Raw genomic sequence first — 24,400 nt, 5'->3', positions numbered from 1 at the left:
GTCACGCGGGCACTCCCCTACTGAGCATGCGCCGTACCCAGGAGGGCGTGACTGAGAAACCGTGTTCCCTTTTAATGCCTCAAACAGCACCTCCCTCCCTGGTGAATTCTAGGTCTGCTTTTCTCTGAGGAGGGAGTGGTGAAAGCAAGAGTGGAGAAGACCTGGCTGTGTCCGGAGCCCTCTGGGGCCCGGGGGGGCCCCACTTAAAGCGCCCCCCTCTCCCCTGAAGCCTTCCCTGCTCAGCAGGGCTGTTAGAGGCTCCTCCCCCGGCCCCAATCGGGGCACCTCGGCCCGCCCTCAGGGAGCTCCCGGAGACCCAGCTCACTCAAGGGGCTCTTGGAGGAGCTCAGGGAAAGGCGGTTCTCAGGCCCCGTGCCAGGGACGCCCTCCCTCTCGCTCTCTGCCTCTTAAAAGCTCTTCCAGCCTTACGGGCACGGGCTCACACTGAGTCCGGCTGGGGTTGGACACGGCTGCTTCCAAGGCAGTGACCCACTGACGGCAGGAAGGTGGGGGCAGAGACACACGAGGCCTCATTTCCCAGCTGCCCCCCACCCCCACCCCCAGAACGCTCACGGGATCCCGGCTCTAGAGCTGAAAGGGCCCTCAGGCCAGCCCATTTGTTGCAGCTAGGGAAACTGAGGCCCAGAGAGCGCGTGGCGCTGCAGGGGGGCTCAGAGACCGAGGAAGCCGAAGCCCCGGGCACACGGGGGCAGGATGGGGGCAGCCACCCCGTTCCGCGCTGTCCCCGGTGCCTTCCCCGTGGCCGAGCCCCAGCCCCGTACCGTAGGACAGAGGGGGTGAGACTCTCCACCGAGGAGATGATGCCCTTCATGCCCGTGTTGTGGAGCACGCTGGGTCTCTGCTGGATGTTCTCCTGGGTCCGGGGGGAGATGGGGGAATGCTGGTGGCTGTGAGAATGGGAGGCCGGCCGGCTGCTGCCGCCCCCGCCGCCGCCGCCGCCACTGCTGCTGCTGCTCTGCTCCGTACCTGAGGGGTCAGCACGGGGTCAGGGCGGCTCTGGGGGCAGCGGGGAGGGGCGGGGCTATTCGGGGGTCTTCCAAAGCCCACCAACGGTGAGTGGCGTGGAGGGTGGGACTCGCCAGGGGTGGGTGGCCCAGGAAGAGGCTCCAAATCAATGAGGACACGAGGACAACAGGTCCTTGTGGGGAAGCGGGCTTTGGAATATTCTCCCCATTTTACAGAGGGAGACATCGAGGCCAAAAAAGGCAGCCCTGACGGAGGACCAGTTCCGGCAGCTCTGTGACACAGGGGGGAGGGGGGCTGGGCTGGGGAGGCTAACAGCACGGCTCGGGTTTGTGCAGAGGGCCTGCTGTTACCCCTCTCTGGTCCGGCTAACACCAGCCCTGGGAGGCAAGTGATACATTTTATAGAGGAGCAAACTGAGGCTGAGGAAGGGACAGGACAGGACTGGATCTTCCTTCCCAAGCCACACCTAAGGTCCAGGCGCTAGCAGCAGGGGTCCCCCGAGCCAGCTCTCCTCCTTCCCGTGCAGCCCCCCGCCTGGAGCAGGAGGAGGCCCCGAGGCCCCGTCTCCCACATCTAACGCCTCTTGGGTCGGGGTGGGAGGGCCCCCCGTGAGGGAGGGGCCCGGGTCCCCACCTGGCCGCCAGATGGGGGCGTGCTCCACAGTCGTGGTGGACGTGAGAACAGACTTCTCCCGGTCCCGCTCTCGATCCCGCTCCCGCTCCCGGTCTCGCTCCCTCTCGGAGGAAGAAGTCCCCGTCGCTTTAGTGATGTGGGCGGGGCCTCCTGGGGTTCAAAAGGGCTTGGTCAGCTACACCTTCACACCAACGTCCGGTCTTGGGGGGCGGGGCGGAGGCAAGGGGCACTTACCTGGGGAGAGTGGGGAGGGGCTGGGTCTGCTGCTGAAGGGTGGGGGGGCGCTGGGGATATATGTGATCCGGTCAATGGAGGTGGCAGAGGTGCCCGGGGTGGGGGGCACCAGCACTGGCAGGTGTGGCACTTGAGACAAGTCAATGATTCCTATAAGAGGAAGACATGGAGGCAAAAATTAAGTGGGGGCCTGGCTCTCCCGGAGGGAAGGGGGACACACGGGCACAGCCACGAGCTTCCAGCAATGCCCGCCTGGGTACGCCCTGACCCCGGGCTCCGCCCTGACCCCGGGCTCCGCTGCCAGATGGGCACTGAGTGGGCCGGGTCACAGGCGCACGCCGGGGGCACCAGAACTCCCGGGCGGCCCTGCCCAGCCTGCCCGAGGCTACTTCCCGGCCTCTCCCCTGCGGAGCCAGCATCACACGGCCCATCTCCGGGCCTCGGCCCTGGCTGACCCCCGGGGGGACGGCCCCCCTCTGTTGACCCCCAGGGCATTCCGTCAGGTCGGGCGATGTCACCCAGAGACAGGCCGCCTTCCTGAAGGGACGCGCCCTTTGGCCTAAGTGACTTTGCATGGATTTCCACCTGCGCGCTTCCCATCTGACAGATGCATGTTCCGCCCTTGTTCTCTTTCCGAATCTAAGGTCCTGTACTCGGGTCCCTGGGGCTTGGCGCGCAGGAGGCATTCAGAAAAGGCGCGTTTGTTCCGTTGTTTATATGTTCTGTAGGGTCACTCGGTGTGCGTGTTGTCCCCCTGGGGCCGATCACAAGCTCCTTTAGGCAAGACCTGCCCCCTTCCGTGTCGCCCACTGTCTAGAACGTACTCAGTGCTGCATAAGTGCTTGTGGCCCCAGCGTGTCCCCGGTGCCTCTCTGTCACACCTCCCCGTGGCTTTGGGAAAGACACTCCCTACTCCCCCTCCCACGAAAGGCTCCCCCTCCTACCCCGGGGTCCAGCTGCATAGTTGAGAGCCAGGGAGGACTCCCTGCGGATGATGTCAGCCCGCTGGGCCATGGCGGTGGCCGCGGCGGCATTGTGATGCATCTGCTGGGACGTGATGTAGTCGTTGATGATGGTCTGTCTGTTCTCCATGGCTGTGGTGTCTGGGTAACCGCGAATGAGGTACGGTGGGTAGAGGTGTGGGTACGTGGGGTTTGGGGCCAGGTGCCGGGGCAAGTAGTAAGCGGCGGTAGCTGGGAGGACAAAGAAGAAGAAAACAAAGCCAGAAGAAATGAGTACTTGATTTTGTCGGTCTATGATGTGCTGAATGCGCTGGACCCTGGGGACCGTCACCTCAAATCTCTAAAAATGAGGTGGGCAAATGGCGGTCCTGGAAGGCCAGTCCCTCCCCGGCTTCCCTGCCTCCAGTGCTCAGTTTGGGGACAAGCTCGATCTGGCATTTGGTTGGCTGGCCTCCCGAAGGGGAAAACTGCCAGCTTGGGCTCCCGGGGGGTGGGCGCCAGATGGAGGGGACGCTCTGCTTGCCAATGTGCCTGGGAAGGAGAAGCTGCTGTCTGTCCTGAGGGGACGGCCAGGGCAGCCCCAGGCTTTTGGGCCCAGCTGGGAAGATCAATTCAAAACATGGCTCTGGAAACTCAGACTCTTTGATGATCAGGGTCAATCCTATGAGGATCAAAGTAGGCTCCTAAGTGGATTTCTATGACAAAGAGACCTAACTGAGTTTCAATGGATAAATGATGGACAGAGACAGCTACACCCAGAGAAGGAACACTGGGAAACGAATGTGAACTATTTGCATTTTTGATTTTCTTCCCGAGTTATTTTTACCTTCTGAATCCAATTCTCCCTGTGCAGCGGGAGAACTGTTCGGTTCTGCAAATATGTATTGTATCTAGGATATACTGCAACATACTTAACATATATAGGACTGCTTGCCATCTGGGGGGGGGGTGGAGGGAGGGAGGGGAAAAAACGAAACAGAAGCGAGTGCAAGGGATAATGTTGTAAAAAATTACCCTGGCATTGATTCTGTCAATACAAAGTTATTATTAAATAAAATAAAATTTAAATAAAAAAAAAAAACAAAAAAAAAAAACAAAGTGGGCTCCTAATTCAGTCCTGCCTGAGGGAAATGGAGCCTGGGCCCTCTCTGTGGTCCAACAGAAGGCACAGTAACAACTGCCCTGGGCCGCAAAGGGAGGACGTGGGGATGGAGGACCTCGGGGGTTTCTGAGCTCTGAATCCATGATCCTCTAAGGCATCTCCCCTTCCAGACTGGGCTAAAGTTCTCTTCGAGCTAGAAATCTATGATGCTAATACTACCTTCGTGCAAAATGAAGGGCTTTCCATCTAGGAGTGGAAAGGGGCCTTTCTCTCCATTCCTACTGCCCGAAGGGCTGCTACCCCATCCGAACCTGTGCTCCCACTCCTGGGGGGAGGGGCTGACGGGCCAGGCACTTTAGTCCACCTCAAGTCGAAAGCTCAGGCTGCCACCTGGAGGCTGCTGCCAATGGCTACCGGCATCCCACCCTGTGACTCGGAGAAGTCACCTCACCCTGAGCGCCCTCAGGTTCCTCCTCCGTACAATAAGGCTTCTAGGATGCCTTTTAGGCTTGGGGCACAGTAAGGGGTTAATACCTGCTTTGGAGCTCATATTCCTACCCAGGATCCTCCTGCTGCTAAAGAGAAGATCATCTCCTCCCACCCAGTCCAAAACCAATGTGCCGGGGCTGATTTTCAGTGGGACCATGGGTTAGGGTGCTCCTCTACCTCTGCCCTTTCCCCTCCACAGCCAAGGTCAAATGAGCTAAGGGACTGGATGTGGTTTGGAAAGTAAGCGCAGAACCATCCTGCTTCCCGAAGATGATGATACACGTTTGCCAAAGACCTCCCATGTGCCGAGCAGCAAGCAAGGCGCCCAAAAAGGGACACGTCCCTGCCCTCGAGGACGTGCCAGCCGAGCTGGGGGAAGCAAGCCCTGGGCCCTACAGGCCCTATGCTGGCACAGGCTCTTCTGCCGGGGAGGGGCTCAGGGGTGCCCCCTGAGGCTGACCAGAGAATCACAAGAGCCGGAGGCACCGCAGTGGCCACCTAGGCCAACTCTCGTTTTTTAGACAAGGAAACTGAGAGCCAAGGGGCTGCGATGGATCTGAACCCAGGTCCTCCAGCAGCAGGACCAGGCTACGTACGATGGGGAGGGAACGGCAAAGGGCTTTACCTGCGTCCAGGGGGATCCCCCGGGGGATGGCAGTGGGGTCAAAAGCCAGTGGAATGTGTCCCCTGTACAAGTCCACGCTGCTCACACCTCGGAGTAAGTGCTCATAGGGAGACATGGGGTGTGGATGGTGGTCCGGCACTGCAGTGTGCGGGGACTTGGAGCTGGCAAGCTCCCGAGGCGTGGCCGTGATCTTCCTCTCCTGGGATCCCTTGCTGGATGAGAGACTTCCTGTAAAAAGAGGAGAGAGGATCAGCCCCACTCACGGGGATGCTTGCTTTATCAGTCAGCATTTATTATGCACCAACTATGTACCAGTGGTGGGGGCAGGATGTCTTCTAGGAACTTCCAGTTTAGCTGGGGGAGGCCCAGGCACTCCCAGGGCTAGCCTGGAACAATTCTGCCATGTCTGCCATCACAGCCTGAACAAGTATCTTGGAGGAAGTCTCCTTCCCATCAGACCAAGGTGCCCACTACCCGCTGCTGCCACCAGGCAGACGTACTCACCCTCTTGCTGCCGGGGCGTTGACTCCCGGGTAGATACAGGAGAGCCCCGGGGCAGATGGCTGCTGAAAGCCGTCGTGTGGTCCTCGTAAGCCAGAGGGCTCTGGCGGGGCTTCCCCAGCTCAGGCACAATCACGGGTGCCCCTCGGGTGATAGAGCCTCCGGAGCTGGTGACGGAGCTGGGCCGGCTCTTGAGGGTCTCCTCATAGCAGCGGTCCAGGGCCCGGGGATCCTGGATCACATCGAGAGGGTGTACGGGGTGGAACGTCCTGCCGGGGCTGCCGATGATGGAGCGGACGTCGTGCTTTTTGGAGCTGCCGGAGGAGCCGCCACTGTCGTATTTCAGAGGCGTGCCCTGGGAAGGGAGGAGGGGCGGGGAGGTGAGAGAGCGGCTTCGGACAACGGTCTGCCCACATGTGCCCCCACTCTCAAAAACCCCATTCACCCCAGACAGGTGGGGGAGAGAGCAGGAGTCAGAGGACCTGAGCTCAGGCCTGTATCTCCACCCCCAGCTTCTACTGACTGTTTACTGTGACTCCTGAGTCACAGTATTGGGAAGACAAAGAAAAAGCAAAAAAAATCCCTCCCCTCCAAGAGTTAACATTCTGAGGAAGAAGACATATGTGTCAAAGGTAAAAGATGCAGTGAGAGTGGGACTCAGTTTCCTCATTTGTAGGATGCATGGGTGAGAGCCAGCTGGTTAGGGCAGTGCACAGAACTCTGGGCGTTACAGGACCTCCTGACCCAAGCCCACACCCCCACTAGTTGGAGAGCAAGTGGGGCCGTGCCACGGGAGGCGAGGGGGACTCCCCCCAGCACCGCTCTCTCTCTCTCTCCCAGACAAGCCTGGCCCTCCCTGCCATGCCTGAGCAGGGACAGCACACGGGAGCCAGCAAGGCCGGGAGCCCTGTCCTACCTGGGTGATGGAGCCTTCCTTGAGGGGCCGCGGAGGGCCGGGGAGGTCAGGCGTGTGCCGCAGCTCCTCCCGAGGGATCTCGTGGATGGAACGGCCCGCCTCCTTCACGGTGGCCACCAGGCCCTCGTGCCCCTTGATCTTCAGCGGGGTCAGTCCCTCCAGGGGCCTCACTTTGTAGGGGTCGGGCAGGTCCCGAGGCGGGGTGCTCTCTCGCTTCAGATGCTTGGCCTCCCTCCGCAGGTAGTCCTCCTGGGCCTCCACGTAGGAGCGAGGGATGCCTGCCAGGGGCCGGGGCAAGGGGACGCAAAGCAAGGCCCCAAGGTGACGAGGGGCTCTCTGCCCAACGCCAGCAAAACAACCACCCGGGGCCCTCCCTCCCGGGTGGACCGGCCCGCCTTTCTGCAGGGCCCGCCGACAAAGCGCTAGCCACGGGCTGAGGAGACCCCGGGTGCGAGGCCGCTCTCTAAGACTCGCCGTTCTCCCCAGGGCCCCATGGAGAACCCGGCAGGGACCTTAGCGGCTCCAGCGGGGGAGGGCAGCGCTGAATCCAGCCAGCTCTCGGCTGCGCCACACCGCCGCCCACCAGGACGCGCGCAATCACAAGTCTGCTCGAAAAGAAGGCGATCCGGCCCCAGGGGGTCGGCAAGGCGAGCGTCTGTGCGCGTGTCGCGCTGCCCGGGTCAGTATGTGTGAGCAGGCTGGAGCAGGTCGGGGGGTGCGTTTGTGTCCAACTCCTCCCACCCCGGCCTAGCCCAGAGGAAGGCCCCCTCTTCCTCCTAGGCCACAGGGTACCGAAGGACAGCACCCGGATTCTAAGGAAAGCCAGAGCGGCAGGTCTGGCCCCTGGAGAGGATCCCCCTATTCCCGCCCTCATTGGTGGACAGGCCCTGTCGTGCTCCCTACATATTCCCAGGGAGGCTGTGAGGGTGACACTGGGCACCCGGCCTTGGGCTCAGGAGGGCCTGAGTTTGCTGCCATACTGACTGAGACCCTGTAACTTCTCCCCTCTGGGCCTGTCTCCTCTTCTGTAAGTGGAAGGGGCCGGGGGCATAGACCTGAGGGCCTCCGAGTTGCCTTCCAGCTCGGGTTCTAGGATCCCGGGGTTCTAAGTCACTTCTCCCCTCTAAGACTGTTGGACCAGATGGCCCCAAAGCTTGTTTCAAGCCCAAGCCTTGCGCTCCTATGGACCTCTGCAAATCGAGAGCTCGGGCCACGTGGTGGGTAAAACGGCAGCCCTCCTCCGAGGGACGAGGGAAAAGCGCACGGCGTACCCGGGGCCCCGTCCTGGGAAAGGGCCAGGGAGCAGCGAGGACCTTGCCCCACCCCCCCGCGGGTCTCCTGCCCGGACTGCCACTCGGCCTGTTACCTTGTGTGATGGAGCCCCGGCTGTGGTGCTGCTCCTTCAGGTGGTGGGGACTGTGTCGGTCGGGCGGGATGGCTCGGCCCATGAGCCCTAGGGAGGTGAAGGGTGGTGAGATGGCACCTGTACCACAAGAAGCGGGGTTTCTGACTCCCCAGGGAGAACTGGAGGAACAGGGTGAGCAGAGCACGGGACTGGGGGCAGGAGGCCGGGGCTCCCGGCGCGCCTCAGTCGCTGCCCAGGGTGGAACCAGTCACAAGCTGCTTAACTTTCACACCCTCAGTTTTTCTCTCCAGGACTAAAATGCAGAGCAAGTGCTGATCTACACTGGGTAGAGGCGTTTCCTCACTGGCAGTTGCTCACACTAACAGCATCACAGGCGCCAACCAAAGCACACACGTGTAACCAGCGACCTTCCCCCGGTGTTACGGAGAGGCAGGAAATGCCTCAAAACGCCCCAAAATGTGAGTTAGCGCCCCGGCCGTTCCCGGGTTGTGCTTGGGGTGGGATTTTTTTAACCAGACCTGTGATTTCGGTGAAATAGGCAACTGCCAGCTGAAGAAAAGCCCATCAACAACCACTGGTAACTTATCTGACTCATAGTCTTCAAGCAGTGGGTAGGAGCAGGACCTGGAGTCAGGAGGACCCGAGTTCAAATCTAGCTCAGACCCGTAATGGCTGTGTCATCCTGGGCAAGTCATTTAGCTTCTGTCTGTCTCGGCTTCCTCAACTACAAAATAAGCATGATGAGAGCAGCTCCTCCCAGGGTTGTTGTGAGGATCACTTAAGATAATATTTGCAAAGTGTTATATAAATGTAATCATCATCATCATCATTACTATTTTCAGCTGCACAGAGCCCAGTGCAAGGCTAAGTGACTGGTCTAGGGTCACACAGCCAGAATGTGTCAGATTCAGGCTTTGAGGTCGAGTCTCCATCCTCTAAAGCCCCAGGGCTTTGCTGTCCCTGTTACCACTATCCCCACATCGCCAGACTCCTCATCTTCATCCTCAATGTTGTTTCCATAAACATCGGGGTTGTCCAAGGAAGTAAGGGCTTGGAGCCAGAAGAGTCAGCTCCAGCTCTCCATTTAAGCGTCTCGAGCCTTATTCTCTCCAGGTGGAAGCTGGGCCTGACAAAGCCCTGACTGACAGGACCGCCGGGAGGAAAGTACTTGGGAAAAGGTAAAGGGCGGTACGGGGGTCCCACACCCGGGCTCCCCAGATTTCAGGAGGACCGTGAACTTGGATGGGAAACACGCATTTGTATTTCCTTCTGATTGTCTATGCAGGCAGAACACTGATCCCCAGGCCCCCCAGGCTGCCGGCCGGAGGGCCCGGGACATGGACAAAGGTGAAGAACCCCCAGCTAGAGGTGTCCCTCTGCAGCACTGATTTAGAAAACCACAAAGGAGCACTAGCTACACTAGCTCATGGTTTTATTTCCTTTGTTCCATGTATCCCAATGACATTTTAATCTTGCTTTCTGTAGCTTCAGGTTTGATGGCTCTGCCCCAGACTACAGAGTATAAACTCCCTGAGGGCAGAGCCTAGGTCCCTTGCCTCCGTTCTCTTGGGAACCAGAGCCATGTAAGAAATGCTTTGGATTGGCTGAATGACCAAGAAGCAATGATCCTCATGGTCTCAATCAATTAAACAATAAGCACTTATTATTCACCTACTATATGCCAGGAACCAGGGACAGAATAGTCCTGGCCCTTTGGATCAAAGGTGGGAGTTTTTCATTTGCCTTAAGGCTGGCAGGGAAAGGGCACTGGGCTGGGAGTTGGGGCACCCTGGCTTCCATATTTCCTGTGTGACCCCCCCCAAATCCCCTCATCTCTGCATCTCAATGTCCTCATCTTTATAAGAAGAGCTCTGGGCTTGACCTCCAGCTCTAAATCTCATACAGGGGCTTGGGCATAAGGGGGAGGGGCTGGGCGTGAGAGTCAGAACATCTGGCTTCAGGTCTGACACTAGCTCCGTATGCCTGGATGGCTCATGTCACCAAACCTCTGTCTCCGTGGCAATGATAACCCAACTACCTCGGAGGCGAGGGATTTACGGACCAACAGGAGTAACACGTGGAAGCGCCCTCCCCGCCCAGAGTGCCACGTGAGTCGGAGAGACTGTGGTCAGCGAGCAGAGGAAGGAGGTCCCCGGGGCTCCCAGAGTGACAGTGGGACGGGAAGGGAGCGCCCACCCACCTTCAATGCCGGTGGAGAGGTCGCGATTCAGCCCCCGGCCAATGCGTCCCTCCATCATGTCATAAGTGCGCTTCGAGGCAGACGTCTCGTGGGACGCTCCCGAGCTGTTTCTTCCGTCCTCCTTAGGGCATGGAGACACAGACATCACGCCTGGAAACCAAACGCAGTCATTGGCCTGGTGTGAGCCGGCTGTGGGTGGGAGCCAGGACCTCGGAGCTCTCCCCTCACAGGGCTCCCTCACCCTTCTGCCTGGCCGGCCCACCCCTGCCCTTCTGACCCCCCAGTTCGGGCCCCACCACTTGGCTGAGGGACCCAAGCACCTTGTTTGCACCAAGGTCTACACTCCCCTGGGTGACTAGACACGCTCCCCCAAATCCACCCACTGCCTGTGGTTGGGCTCTGGATCCCGACACCGGGCGTCTGCTCCTGGGTTTTTCCGGGTGTGTCCCCCACCCTCCACCCTGCCTTTTGGAATCATTTATTTTGGGCGATTTCCACAAATGGGAGATGGAGAAAATTTCCTTCTACCCCAGCCTAAGGGGGCCAATATGTCTGGGGGCCTGTGTGCACATGATGTGTGCAGGAGACCGCGAGAACATGGATACGGAGGAGCCCGGCCCGTGCACGAGGGAGAAGTGAGAGGCTCAGGCAAAGGGGTCCTGGGGCCGGCCGGTCAAGTGCTGGGGCACGAATCCGGAGACCACGACTGGACAGAACAGCAGAGACCCTGCTTCATGGTGCTAAATGAGGGGCCTCAGTTTCCTCATCTGTAAAAGGAGCTGGCTGCCCTGAGGGCCGGGCTTCCAAGTTTTCCCTTCTGGTCTAGAGCCACAATCTATGCCCTCTTTGAGCAGCCCTCAGGTCCCCTCTGCACCCTGTGGTCGGATGGCCCAGTGGCCAAGTACGGTCAGGGGTCATGTTCTTGGCTCAGTCCCCACCTATCCCCAGAAAGGCCGAGCTGCCTCCACTGATGCGAGGTGCTGGCAGAGGGGACCATTTCTGCACCCCATCGGCAGCCTCAGGGCTGGCAGGGACATTCCCAGACAGGGCAGTGTCGGGGGGAGGGGGGGGAAGCCTGGGAAAGGCCCTGGAAGGGGCAGGGGGAGTCTGGCAGAGGAGACGAGAAAATTCATCTCCCATGTGTGTGCTTACGTGCTTGCCAGGCTAGACTCGTTAAAGTCTCTTCTTGCCAAGGCCCCTTGGTGCCCTCAAGAACATTCCCTCTGGCCGGAGCTCCCAACAGGGCCCTTTAACCTGTTCCTTCCTGGACTTCCCGGCCCAAGGGGAAAAGCTCGCAGACCTCAGGAGCTGAGGCCTCAGAGGGCACTGTCCATGGGCAGCAACTAGGCATCTAAAAACTAGATTTAATATCACAGGCTATAAATCTCAGTCACACCCGCTCATAAAGCACCTGGGCAGACGGGCTTCAGGCAAACTACGGACAAGGGGTCCGGGTGAAGATTTCTCATATTGGAAATGATGGATTCTACCCAGAGCAGTCCTCCTTTTCCAGAAATCCCTTTCTAACTCCTGGGCCAACGGCGAGTCTAAGTCAAAGTGCTGAACGTGTGAGTAAGAAATCTTGGGTGTGAATCTTGCCTCAGCCACTTGACTGTGATCCTAGGCAGGTCACTTACCTTTCAGACCCAATTTACTCATTTGCAAAATGAAGTCAACAATAGCATGGGGTCAAATAATTTCTAGAAAGTGCTTTGCAAATCTGAAAGCACGATATAACTGCCAAGTATTATTATTATTGCTGATAATAATAAAAATAACATCCCCTCTCAGCAGGATGTGAACTCCCTGAGGGTTGGAGTTTTCCCCCCATTTTATATTTGTGCTGCTAGCACAATGTTTGGCACACAGCTGGTGCTTAATAAAGGCTTTCTGGCGGTGAAATGGCTGGAAGATCTGGGCAGGGGCCTCCCACCTACTGGCCATTTTATAGCAACGCCCTCTTCCCTCAGTAGGGATGGCTCCGGTTTAGCTTTTGCCTACATGCCCACATTCTCCCATTCTGACTAATACAGCAAAGAGAGGGGAAAGGTCCTCCCTCGCGACCCAAGACTCCCACAGGTCAGGGAATCTGGCCTCGGACTTGGCAACGGGCCTCCGGGCGCCCAGGTGGCGCCCTTCCAAAGCCTCTGATTCCTGCGCCCCGGAGCCCCCATGAGAGCCAGTCCCTGTCTGTCACACGCAGGCCGGCCCGGAGGTGGGGGCGCTGCTCTGAGCGCCAGAGAAAGAGAAGGAAAGAAGGCCCGCAAACACCACCAAGTGTCAGCAAGCCTCTCTGAGCCCCGTTTCCCCCTGAGCTTGGCCGGGAACACGGGAGAAATCCTCCTCGTCTCTCAGAGGTGGGGGCCCGTGGCCGAGGAACGCTATGTACTATGTGGATGGGCTAAGCTTTTCCTTCTTTTACGTCTATTAGAAGAGAGGGCTCTCTCAGTCGTGGAGGAGGGAAGGATATATTTGAAAATGAAGGAAACAAAAAAGAAGTTTTTTTTAAAGCCATATATGCAAAACAAACCAACAAAAACAAAAGCAGCTGTTCCCTGACCTAAGAGCTCTAAGTAAGAGCCCTGACAGAGTTCCTCTTTAGAGACAGGAAGGACTAGAAACATTCTCGGGAGAAAAAAAAACCAAAACATCTCCAACTTTTTCCCTAGACATGACCATTTTTAAGGCCATCAAGTAGACATAGGCCTTAAACTAACACCAAAGGACCTTCGAACTGGGGAGACAACCGCAATCAGGTGCCACGGGGGGTGTCTCGCCATCAGCGCCCTCATGTTCTCCCTCACTGGCTGGCCCAGAGCAGGGCCTGGGGACAATGGCTGACCTGGGGGCCCGACTTCAAAGAAAGGACCCCACGCCTAAGGAGAGTGACTGGGAGATGAGGACCTTGAGCGGCCAGGAGCTACGCGTGCTCCGAAGCTCGAGCCCCCAGCCCTCAGAGCGCGGGTCCCCGGGAAAGTCGGCCCCAGGCAGCCCGGACACCGCCTGTGCGGCAGCTGGGGCTCGGGCGCCCAACGCCTCAGGGTCTGTTACCCCCCTACGTGGGGGGAGATGTAGCCACGCTCTGGGGCCCAAGCTGTCTAGGCTGCAGCTCCCTACGCTGGAGAAAACACCCTCATCCTCACTTCCAGGCCCAGCCCGCCTAATCCCTTATGGCACTTTAGAAGCGAGCCCAGTTCTCCACATTTTGGTTCTATATTCGTGAGCGAAGGACAGGCAATTGTAAAAGAACGGATGTCTGTGTACTCCGTGCCCTGCCCCCGTCTCCCATTCTTTCCCAGCTTCCAAACAGCCTGGGTCTACTCTGGGGGACACCTGGGAAGGGCGGCCGAGCCCCAGGCCTCCCAAAGCGTCTCTGCCGGCAGCCCCGGCAGCCCCCGCCCCCGCTCACCATCGTAGGAAAGGACGTGGCCCTTCTTGCCCTCATAGATGACGTGTCCTTTGGGCAGGGCGTCCTCTCTGCCTTTGTCCACGCGGCTGGGGCTGTCTTCTCCGATGATCCTGGTGATGGTTCCTTTGTAGAGGACGTCAGCTGGAGTGCCCTGGGGGAAGCCACCGGGGGCCAGAGGGAGAGATGTCACGGGCCGGCACCGTGAGCCTGCGCAGGCCCCCGCAGACACGGACATACGTGTGGGAGGCGCAAGCACGCGGGGGAGCAGGAGCCGGGGCCCGGCCCGGGCCGGGAGACCTCCAAGAACGAGGGAGCCGCTTCGAGCCCACCACCTAGACACGAGGCACACACAGCAGGCCCTCCAACAGCCCCCAACCGAGACCTGGGTCCAGGACTCGGATCCTAGCTCTGACCCATGTGCAAAACAATGCTGGTCAGGTGGCCTCTGGGGGAGGTCGTTCCCGCTCAAGAGGCGATTCCACACCCCTAGGGGCTCAACGCCCGGCCACCCTGAGTTTGAATCCTGCTTTAGGCTAGTCGAGTGACCCTGGCAAGCTGCCGGAGCTCCCCCCTCCTGGCGTCCTGGCCTCTGAGGAGCAGCCACTTGGAGAGCGGCCACGGGCAGGGATGAATGGGCCTCAGTGTCGAGCTCCCAGCCCAGAATCGGTGACCTACAGCGCTTCCCCTCGGACCACATCAGACCGTGGGCTCCCTCCTGGGCGCCCAGCACGGGGAGAAAAGGCCACATGGGAAGAATGTCCCTGGCTGGCTCTGCTCTGACTTCTTTCCACTGGGTTTTATCGGTCTACACGGGAAGGCCAGACGCGGCTTCCCCGCCCCCCCCCCCCCCCCCGGCCCTGGGAGCGCTGTTTTCCTGAGGCCCGCTGCTGCCTCGGGTGACCAGAGTTCGCGAGATGCCACCCACATCCTCGGGGACAATGGGGCTTTCTCCGCTGACGAGAACGCGGTTGGCATCTGCCGACTCCTGGGCCCAGAGACAAGCCCGCCAGGCCCCACTGACCTGCTGGCACCGGGAGGGATGGCTGAGCTCATGGGCCAGAAGCCAGACAAAGCAAGCCGTGCCCAGATCGGGACACTGCCAGAGGTCTGAGCCAGCCTCGATGGCCAAAACTTTGGTAAGGACAGAACAACTCCCGGTGATATCACCCTGCAAGCTCAGGGGAGCGATTTCCTCACAATGATCCCGCGGGCTGGGGAGAGCACGACGGTTGGCCACAGCTAGTAAGAGGCAGAATCTGGACGCAGCCCTTCAAGATTTGAAGTCCCTCCTGCTATCCTAGTATTCCTTCCCCAATTTTTGCTTTCTTCTGTGAATTTTTAACATGTTTGCTGATGTTCTTTTCTTCCTTTTCTCCCCTTCTTTGATCTATTCTCATCAGCCTGGTCATCGGGTTCATTTCTAAAGAAAACTCACATTGGGAGGAGCAGTTTACCATATAACCACTGACAGAGACTTAAACGTCAGTCATTACCACCTTAGTGTGAATGAGTTCATCAGCCAGCATAATCTGGCTGTGCCTACAAAGGCCCGCTGGACTTTGCAGTTGGAGGAAGTCCTGGCTCTGGCTGCTGGCTACTCTGATAGATAGGCCACAATTCTCTAAGTCGGCTTCCTTTCCGCCCAGAAGATGAGGGTGCTGATCCCCAGCTATGGCTAAGGTGGGGTGACTAGGAATCCCCCAGGACAGAGGGCAGTGCCCGTGCTTGCATTCCCATGGTAGTAAGAATAGCAACTGCAGCCCCCAGGGAGCAAGAATTATTAATAGAGGAAGCTGCAGCTGCAGTGTCTCCCCCCTCCCCAGCATATATCAAGAGGGCTCACAGGGGCTCCCCCCCAGCCCCGCTGGGTTCATGTGGACTTCCAGAGGCCCAGGCACATTTTGTTACACTCTGGAACCCGGCGCTCTCGAGGGCCCAGCTGGCACAAAATCTATGCCATTCCAACTTCTTCCTTCCTAACAGGAGGAACTTGGTCAGCAGTTTTCTGAGAACAGGCCAGAGAGGGCTGGGGTTAAGCCTTTTATTCTCCACGAGAGGCTCTCTGAGGAAGATAGCCTAACCTGTTATCTTCAGGGTCATGCTAATTAAGAGGCCAGAAGAGAGGGAGGAAAGCAGCTCAGCTCCCCCCGGGGCGGAGGGTTCCTGGACATTATGCCACAACCCGCAGATCTTTCAGGGTGACCCTGGCTGGGGGAGGTGTATCAGCAGATTAGGACAGTCTTCACTTTGCCGGGCTCAGGGCTTGAGTCAACTGCAGCTTCTGGGCAGAGGGCCAGGAGGAAATGGTCATGGTGACCCTTCTCACTGTGAGGAAGGGGAGGGAAGGGTGGGAAGGAGGGCCCCAGGGGCTGATGGAAGGCTCTCAGAGAAGCTGACCCCACCCCCGCCTGCTTGTGTGGTCAGCAAGGCAGGATTCTGCTGTTAGGAAAGTCAGCTCAACAACCACTGTCCAGCAGCTCTGCACTAAGTGTTGGGGCATGGGCCCAATGGAGCCACTCTGGTGCCGGGGAGCCCGGGCCTGTCTCCTCATCTATAAAATGCAGACCGTGTATTACGTCTGTGAGATCTTGGGCGAGCCCCTAACCCTTCCCCTGGGCCTGTATTCCAGGTCCTTCCTTGTGACACCAGCACCTGCTGCTGTGGTCACAGAGGTGGCTGTGGTCTGCTCACGCCCAAGCCCCAACTCTGTCTCTTTATGTCCTCGGAATGCCTCCAATTTCCAGAGGAGTAAACTGAGGCTCAGAGAGGGAAATGGCATAGAACCCGGGTCTCGGAGGGACTGCCGAAGGGGGTGGGCATTCGGGTCAGGTCCCAGGGGTCCCCTTAGTTTCCCAATCTGTAATGTGAATGGGCTGTCTTGTCAGCTCAAACACCTGCTGTTATTTCAGGGATCGTCCGAAGGACAGAGAAGGAAGGGGACCACAGCCAGCTCTGCCCTCCAAAACTCCTGTGATCCTAAGTAAACCCACAGATCTAGGGCCAGAGGGTTCTCATCCAAGCTCCTCATTTTTACAGACAAGGAAACTGAGGCAGGTAAGTACTGACGGTAGAATTTGAATCCATGTCTTCAGACTCTGAAGCCAGGCTCTCACCAAAGAGGAAAAGGAAGTGACCTTACTAAAGGTCATGCAGAGGGAAAGTGCCATTGACAAATGTGCTCAGAATAACTGAATGAATGACCACAACAGCCAACATCCACGTAGTCTGAGAGTCTCTGCGAGGCCTTTCAAGGGCCAAATAACTTGTAGGGAGATACCACGATCGGGAGGAGAACTCCCTCCTAAAGAGAGACTCAGGGTTCAAAAGGAGAGGGCCGTGAGTGCCCTGAGAACACTGACTAGTGACCGGCCTTTACATCTAGGGAAAAAGCATCTTCACCTCTCATCCCTTTCCTGGCACAGGAAGTGGAGCCCGGAGGCAGGAAGACCTGAGTTGAAAAGCAGGCTAGCCCCTTTGAACAAGATCCTCACTCTCTTGTTTCCCTCATTCTCCCCCTCTGCAAAATGGGCTAGCAGCATCCACCTCCCCAGGCTGTGGGGAAGATCAACAGAAGAACACTCGGATAGTTGGCAGTGGCCCATGAAGGGTCGCCAACCTACTCCTATCACTACAACACTAAGAGTAACTTACTTACTCTTAGGTAAGTAGCATTTGCTACATGCCAGGACCCATGTTAAGCACTTTGGGGATTATTCTCTCATTTGATGGAGCCGAGACAAACAGGGTGAAGGTCGCCCAGCTCGTGTTTGAGGCTGCCCGGGAACTCGGGCCTTGTAGCGTTCCATCCCTTGCCCCGCCACCGATGTCCGTGTGCGACAGACGGACATAAGTACACCCGCCTCACACGATTACTCTGTCCTCGGGGACCCCGGGAAGAAGACCACCCTGCGTGGGCGGCGGGCCGAGCCCCGGGACCCTCCCTTGTGCCCCTGCGCACTCACATGTGTGATGGAGCCTCGGTAGGTGATGGGGCTCTCCGAGGGCGGCCGGCTGCCGGGAATGCCTTTGGTGATGCTTCCTCCTGGAGCGGAGCCCAGGCTTGTCCCTACAAAACATGCCATCCTCAGGGATGGGGGGGGGCACTTGGAGATCCCCCCTCCCCTCAGCCTGTATCTCCCCAGAGAGAAGGCGGGTCCTAGCAGGAGACGTGGGACTTAGGGACCCTTCAGAGGCCCTGTGCGCAATTCCGTCGTCTCGGGAAGCCTTCCCCAATCACTCCTGGGACGATTTTTGATAAATGGGATAACTGACGATGATCACAATGTCAATTTAACGATGTCGTTATCGCATATTTCCAAATCGTTCTGATGCACATAAGAGTAACATAAATGGCTAAACTTTGGAGATTTCCTTCTGAAGGCATCACGGTAATCTCCATTTTACAAAGGAAGAAGCTGAGAGGAAGCACAGTGTGGGAGGGGCCCCAGGGTCTGGAGACCCGGTCTCTGGCTTGTTCCAGGTGTTCATTAACCCGGCAACCAAAGGGGAGGCGCCTGACCTCTGCCATCGGCAGTCTCTTCATCTGTGAAATGGGTCTAACAACCACCCCCAGAACGACAAGCCCTATGTGGTATGGTGTCCAGAGTCACAGTGAGAGAGGGAGAGGAGGACCGGGAGAAGAAGGGAGAGAAGGGAAAGGGGAGATGGGGAGCAGGACATGGGAGAGGGAAGGGAAGTGGGGAGGGAGACAGGGAGCAGGAGGGGGAGGAGGGGATGGCTACAACCACACTGCTCTTCTCCCCGCTTATCTGGCACGGGTCTAGGCCAGACGAGGAGGCCTAGGAGGAGCCTGCTCGGCGGGAAGAGGGCACCTGAGAGGTGGGAGCTGAGTCCTGGCTAATGCTTCCCAAGTGAGAGGGGGTCACAGAAGGCTCTGGCCCTTGGCCCGGATCATGGGGATAAGGACCCAGCGTCCGGGGGATGTTGCATTTGCCGGGGGCAGGCCCTGTGGCTCTCATTTGACAGATGGGAAAAGAGAGGCCCAGAGGGAGAAAGGGCAGTTCCCAGCGAGCACCAGCTCAAGGCCAGAGGGCCACTGTCCCTTCTGGGTCTCCGCTGCCCCCTCGGTGAAGGCCCCCGGCTCTCGCGAGCCGCCTCACCTCTGAGCACCGACGTCTCCTGGGCCGCGGGCATCACCAGGGTCTCGGGCTGGCCGGCCTGGCTCCTCGGAGACAGCTGCTCCTGCTTCACTCCAGGGAAAGGCACTGCGGAGGAAGGGCGTGAGGTTGGTGGCGGCCCCGGCCCCCCAGGCAGAGGCAGAACTTGCAGGAAGGGCGGAGGCGGGAGGATGCCAGGACAGAAAAGCCCGGCCCGCCGGCCTCAGCCTCCCCACGCTCTCCACGTCACTTGCAGGGGGTCTCTCCTCGGGGCCTCTGCTGGCTCACAGCCAGAGGGTGAGCGAGCCAAGCCACCGAGGGCCCGTGCTAAAAACAGGCTCGGTTCTCAGCCCGAAGTCCCCGGAGGAGGCGGGCACGGCTGCCCTCAGAGGCAGGGGTGCGGGACCCAGGCCCGGACCACATCCTGTTAGAGTAATGGCTTCCTCACCCACCCCCAGCCCCTCCTCACCACCTGGCAGGTCCCTTACTGAGAGGAGGAAGGAGGCCGTGTGAACACAAGGGGTCACGTTCAGGATGGAAGGAAAGCCCGTGAAACCTGGCAGCGGTTGCCGGATGGCGTTTCTTCCCCTGTGCCTCCCAATTTGCCTGAACACTGACTTCCAGGTCACAGCCCATGGAAAATGCGTCAGGGGAGGGGATAGCCCATCACCCACCAACCACCTAGCAGTGTGCCTGAGCCTCTTCCTCGCCCCCAGCCCCAAAGCAGAGAGCCCCCCCATGATGGGAGGGTCAGGGTGGCCCCCTGCCGAGGAGGCTGTAGAAGCAGAGTGGCCAGAGGGGGCAAAGATCCCCCGCACTTACCCAGTTTTTTTGGGTCCATAGTCAAGGGCAGACCCATGGTGATGGAGCCCACAGGAGCTTTGGCGTGCTCGGAGTATGGGGCATGCAGCTGGATCGGTACTCCCTGGGATGAAGGAGAACAATGGCGTATGGGACGGCCCTGGCCCGTGGCACTCCGCAGCCGGGCCACTACCACTGTGCCCATTTCATAGGTTGATGGACTGAGGACTTAGGGGTTTGCCTTAAGGGCAGGCGTGCGAAGCGGAGGGAGCACTGTTGGGGAGCAGGCCAGCCGGTGTCTGGGAACCCAAGCCCCAGACACGTCCACCTGTACGGGGCGGCAGAGCCAGCTTCTGTCCCCTTCCAAGGAACCAGGGCGGGGGGGGAAGCTCAGGGCGGCCAGGGCCCTGGGAGCTGCCCCGTCCCTTGGACGTCCCACTGACCCCGTCTGCCTCATCATTTCCTGGGGCCGCTGCCAGCTCTGGCCCCGTCTCCCACGGACACAAAGGTCCTCTGTCCCCGTTTCCAGGGTGACTGTCCCCGAGCCAGAGGAGGCTATTTTTACCTCCCGTGAACGCCCCCTCCCAGTCCCCAGGCCCCCAGCCCCTTGATCTCATTTCCTCTGGGATCCTCGGCTTCTCAGTGCCTGCTGGCACCAGCCCAGCCTGGTATTGTCTCCCAGTCCCCTCCCTGCCCCGCCCTGCCCCGCATCCCAGCCGGAGGATCCTGGGGCGGCCTGGGAGCCGTCTCCCACCCACCGCTCGGAACACGCTGCTCCAGCTCTGCAGGGAGAGGCCTGGGCTCAAAGTCCCGGAGCGGAAAGCTGCGCTGGCTGGGCCCCTCCCCTCCGGGTCCTCCCGCGCCACACCAGCCCTTGCTGAAGGCCCAGAGAAGGTGACCCGGCCAGGGGCGGGCGGAGGGACGGACCCTCAGTGACCGCTGACTTCCTGGGGCTGGGCCGGGGCCAGAACTTGCCCAAGCGCCCTCAGAGCTGGCTCCCGCAGGCTTTCCGCTCCTCCCACGGCCCGGCCCTAAGCTGCTTGAGTCAGAGCGCGCCGGAGCAGGGCCGGGAGCTCCGCGTCCCCTTCAGCCTCACCTGGGAGCTCACAGGCCTCTCCAGGACAACGGGGTGTTTGGTGGAGGAGATGAGGGGGGGCGGGTTGGAGATGCCGGGCACTCTCTGCAGGCTGGACCTGGCGCCGTCGTGCAGGTTGAGCGAGATGGGGTGACCTGGACACGAGAGAGACACAGAACGTCCTGGAACGGGGGGGCTTTCTGCTGCCCGAGCCCCACTACGTGCCGGGCCCTGCCTCAAGCAGGAGCAAAGAGCTCACACAGCCAGAGCACACAACACAGACAGGAGGTAATGCTGGGGGAGCCCCTCGACGCTTTGGGGGTCCATCTCCCCCCCATTAGCTGCCGCTCCCTCCCGCCTGCCTCCTGCTCCTGGAGGGGGTCCCCGCTCCCCACCCCAATCTCTCCAGCTCCGCCGAATGCTCCCGCCGCCGTCCCCATGAGAACACAGGCTTGTTTCTGTATCCTCAGGCCTCGGCAACCTGCTCAATGCACAGCAACGGCTTCCTAAGGGTTCGCTGTCTTGACTTGTGGACCAAAGGGGAGACAGCGGCCTCGAGCCTTCCCCCCCATCCCTGCCTGCCTGCCGGGCCGTGCACTGATGCAACGGGGGCACCTTCGTCCTCACTCCTCCGGAGCGGCCCGAAGCAGGACCGACGGGGCACGGCGCCCCCTCTCCCCCCCAGCCCTCCTGTGCTTGGAGAGCAGCAGGCAGTAGCCCTGCCCGGTCAGCCAGCTCTTTCTCCCACTGCTCTGAGTCTTCGGACCAGACAATAGCTGGGATGGGGAGGGGGCTCTTCTGGCGAACAAAGGGGCTGGGTCGGCCGGACTCCGAGGTGTGCTCCAAGTGTTCCACGGGCTGTGACAGACCAAGGCGGGGGTGGGGGGAGCGACCCTTCTTAGAGCAAAGGCTGCTTCCAGGGAGGACCTGGTGGAGAAGACCCCCACTTCTCAGAAGCCATAGGGCTGGGGGGAGCCTTCAAAGGGGGCTACCCGGCAGAAGAGAAGCTCGGGAGGACAGGCCGTCTATTTGGGTCTCTGTGCCTCCAGCACTGAGCACACAGTAAGCTCTTAAGGAACGCTCCAGTTTACAGATGAGAAAACTGAGGTGCAGTGATACAATGTGAAATAATCTAGAATCCCCAGAGGGGGAAGGACGCTCAAGAGCCCACTGAGTCATTTTTCAGTCACGTCCAACGCCCTGTGACCCCTTTGTGAGCACGTGGGGATTTTCTGGCAGAGACACCAGGGCGGTTGGCCATTTCCTTCTCCGGCTCGTTTTACAGAGGAGCAAACTGAGGCAAACTGGGAGAAGTGGCTTGCCTGGGACCACCCCGCCAGACTTGAACGCCGGTCCTTCTGACTGCAGGCCCAGAGATGCAGCCATCTTCCTGCTGAGGTCAGGATCCTGACTCAGGTTCACTGACCTGCGTAAGCATCAGAGGTAGGATTTGAACCCTGATCTCTTCCCTTCCAAGCTCAACAACTGGTTCCATTTTCCCACATATGCATAAACGCGAATTTCAGAGAAATAAGGCACTGAGTGTGGGAACGAAGTTGCAGACAAAGTGAAAGAAGGGACTGGCGTGCTGGCAGATGGGGCTTCCAAAGGGCTGAGAAGGGGGCGGTGGAGCTGCTTTTCCAGGTTGATTCCCAGGAAGCCTGGATGATCACGGGCCTGGGAACGCCCGAGGGAACAAAGACAGATCTGGACATCTACACCCGGGGACCGAGACTTGCTGCTTCCCACTGGGGGACTTCTAGGCTCGGGGTCCTCATCTGTAAAATGGGGCGAGGGAGGAAGAGGTAACTCCAAGGTCTCCTCTGTGAGCTGTGGGCCCATGGACGCCTCTGAATGGACTTCTGGCTGGCCCGATCGCCTCTGCCCACGAGTGTTTCCCCTCCACCATCACACCAGATGCAGACTTTACTCTCTGAAATCACCTTTCCGGACTGCTCCTCGTGCTGGAGATTCTACATCTGGCCTGCCAGGCCCAATCCTCCTGGGACACAGCAGGAGCTTGATAAACGTTTGCTGATTAATGTTTAATTCACACTTCCAGAGGCGCTCTCTAATCCAGCCCCCTCCCCTTCGTCCTCCTTTTGCCCAGGAGCTGCAGCCTCCTGAGATGCCGGCCTTCTTTCTTTCTACATATCACCTTGAAAAAGTTCAATCAACATTTATTAAGCACCTACTTGGTGCAGAGGTCTGTGCTTGGCCTGAAAACACAAGGCTGAAAAGTGAGGACTGACAGAGAAAGCACAAGGTGAAGGGCCAAATCCACTCAAAGGGCTGGAAGGAAATGGAAACACAGAGCAAGGACTCGCAGCCCAGGGCAGCCGGTATGGGGAGAGGGCACTGGCCCTCAGGTCAAAGGACTCGAGTTCAAATCCCACATCTGCTGCTGGCAGCCTCCGTGGCCACAGGCAGGCCAGCTGACCTTGCTGGGTCGTGCCGGGGAGGCTCTTGGCAGGAGAGCAGAGGCCTCCAACAGAGATGACGTCAAGAGAGAGTGTTCCAGTGTGGGGCCCACCTGTGTGGCTCTGGGAACCTGGCAGCCTCCAGAACCGTGGTCTGGCTGGCAAAGAGACTGAAGGGAGGAAGGAGAAATGACCCTCGAAAGAGAGGCCAGTGCCAGGTGAAGGGCATGCGCCAACGTGTCCCAGCAGGCTTGGTGTAGAGGAGTCAGAAGGGCCACACAGACTGCCAGCAATGCACACATTCAAAGCTGGAAGAGACCCAACCCCTGGGAGCCCGGACCCCGAGGTTGCCCAGGGAGGACACTGGCAGGTTTCAGCTGCCCTCACTACTAGAGACAAGGCTTTCTTTTAAGGTCAAGGCCAGAAGCTTCTGTTTAACCCCAGAGGCATTGGGGAGCCACTGACGATTAATCAGGGCAATCCAGGCACTCCTTCAGGGACTTTGCATTAAGCCTTGCTTGACATTTTTTTAAAAAGGCAATCAGGGCTAAGTGGCCTGCCCAAGGTCACCCTAGAAGCGCCTGGGGCCAGACTGAAAGTCAGGTTTTCCTGATGTCAGGGCCCTCACCACTGGGCCACCGTGCTGCCCAGCGAGAGCTGATGTTTTCAATGTGAACCACACAGAAGGCCCTGGGGATATCTGTCTGGCCTTCCTTTCCAACAATCTCTTGTGTGAATCTTGCTTTTCTACCCAGATTGTGGAGCCCCTGTGAGAGGGGGACCCCACTGTTACTGTCTCGGATGCCCCACAGTGCATGCAGCAAGTGCTCAATAACTGCTTGCAGACAAAGGAATCTCCATTAGGATTTAGACTTCTTAGGAGTCTCCTCCTCCAGACACTCTTTGATCCAGTACCAGGGACTTCTGTGTACTTCATGTACGTGACCCCTGAGCATCTCAAGTCTGGGTTAGCCCATCACCCCGGTTGGCGCGGCCCCCTGGTACACACATGTTTGTTTCCATGGTGTCAAACAGCCTAAAACGTGAGCTCCCAGAGGGCAGGTTTTTGCCTTTCTCGGTATAAAAATAACTAGCACTTACAAATCAATGCTGTGGGATAAGTGCTACTACCCCCACTTTACAGATGAGGAAACTGAGGCTGCATTAGTACAGTGATGATAGTATACTATATATGGTGCATAGTGTAGTAAGTATCTGAGGCGGCATTTGAACTCAGGTCTTGATGACTCCAAGGCCCACCCTCTATGCCCTGTAGCATCTCAAAGCTTAGTAGAGTGAGCACTTAACAATGCTGGCTTACTGTTAAACAAAAATTTATTCAACGCTTGAAGCAAGATGGGGGATCATAAGACCTGGGTTCAAATCTTGCCCCTGCAAGTCACTTTACCTCGAGGGGACTCGGTTTCCTCATTTGCAAAATGAAAGAGACTCCAGAGCTCCCAGGGAGCTGCCAGCCCTGGCTCTGGAGCAGCTGGGCTGGGAGAGCCCTGGCAGCTCTGATTTGGCCGTACCCCCTAGGCCAGGCTGCAGACCTCCGGGGAG

The 24,400-nt window shown here is 58.7% G+C and overlaps 1 protein-coding gene across 16 annotated transcripts in view; it reads right to left on the bottom strand.

Annotated features, from left to right (window-relative positions):
- NCOR2 (nuclear receptor corepressor 2) overlaps window positions 1-24,400 on the bottom strand; it is a 267,487-nt gene that overhangs the window by 13,792 nt on the left and 229,295 nt on the right. For 12 of the 16 annotated variants that reach the window (XM_051972629.1, XM_051972638.1, XM_051972635.1 and 9 more), the window contains 14 exons: window positions 20,439-20,572; window positions 19,364-19,466; window positions 18,545-18,649; window positions 17,387-17,490; window positions 13,425-13,575; window positions 10,016-10,165; window positions 7,816-7,932; window positions 6,450-6,727; window positions 5,537-5,888; window positions 5,033-5,260; window positions 2,799-3,047; window positions 1,855-2,004; window positions 1,621-1,770; window positions 783-987 (listed from right to left, as the gene is read on the bottom strand). In XM_051972629.1, the coding sequence (XP_051828589.1) occupies window positions 783-987; window positions 1,621-1,770; window positions 1,855-2,004; window positions 2,799-3,047; window positions 5,033-5,260; window positions 5,537-5,888; window positions 6,450-6,727; window positions 7,816-7,932; window positions 10,016-10,165; window positions 13,425-13,575; window positions 17,387-17,490; window positions 18,545-18,649; window positions 19,364-19,466; window positions 20,439-20,572 (2,476 nt within the window). The remainder of the gene's footprint in view (window positions 1-782; window positions 988-1,620; window positions 1,771-1,854; window positions 2,005-2,798; window positions 3,048-5,032; window positions 5,261-5,536; window positions 5,889-6,449; window positions 6,728-7,815; window positions 7,933-10,015; window positions 10,166-13,424; window positions 13,576-17,386; window positions 17,491-18,544; window positions 18,650-19,363; window positions 19,467-20,438; window positions 20,573-24,400) is intronic. The other 4 variants (XM_051972643.1, XM_051972634.1, XM_051972641.1 and 1 more) reach the window with 1 other exon arrangement.

Source organism: Antechinus flavipes, chromosome 1 (assembly GCF_016432865.1).
Source record: "Antechinus flavipes isolate AdamAnt ecotype Samford, QLD, Australia chromosome 1, AdamAnt_v2, whole genome shotgun sequence".
NCBI classification, from domain to species: domain Eukaryota; kingdom Metazoa; phylum Chordata; class Mammalia; order Dasyuromorphia; family Dasyuridae; genus Antechinus; species Antechinus flavipes.
The sequence above is the reverse complement of the archived record's forward strand: the minus strand, read 5'-3'. Positions and strand labels throughout refer to the sequence as shown.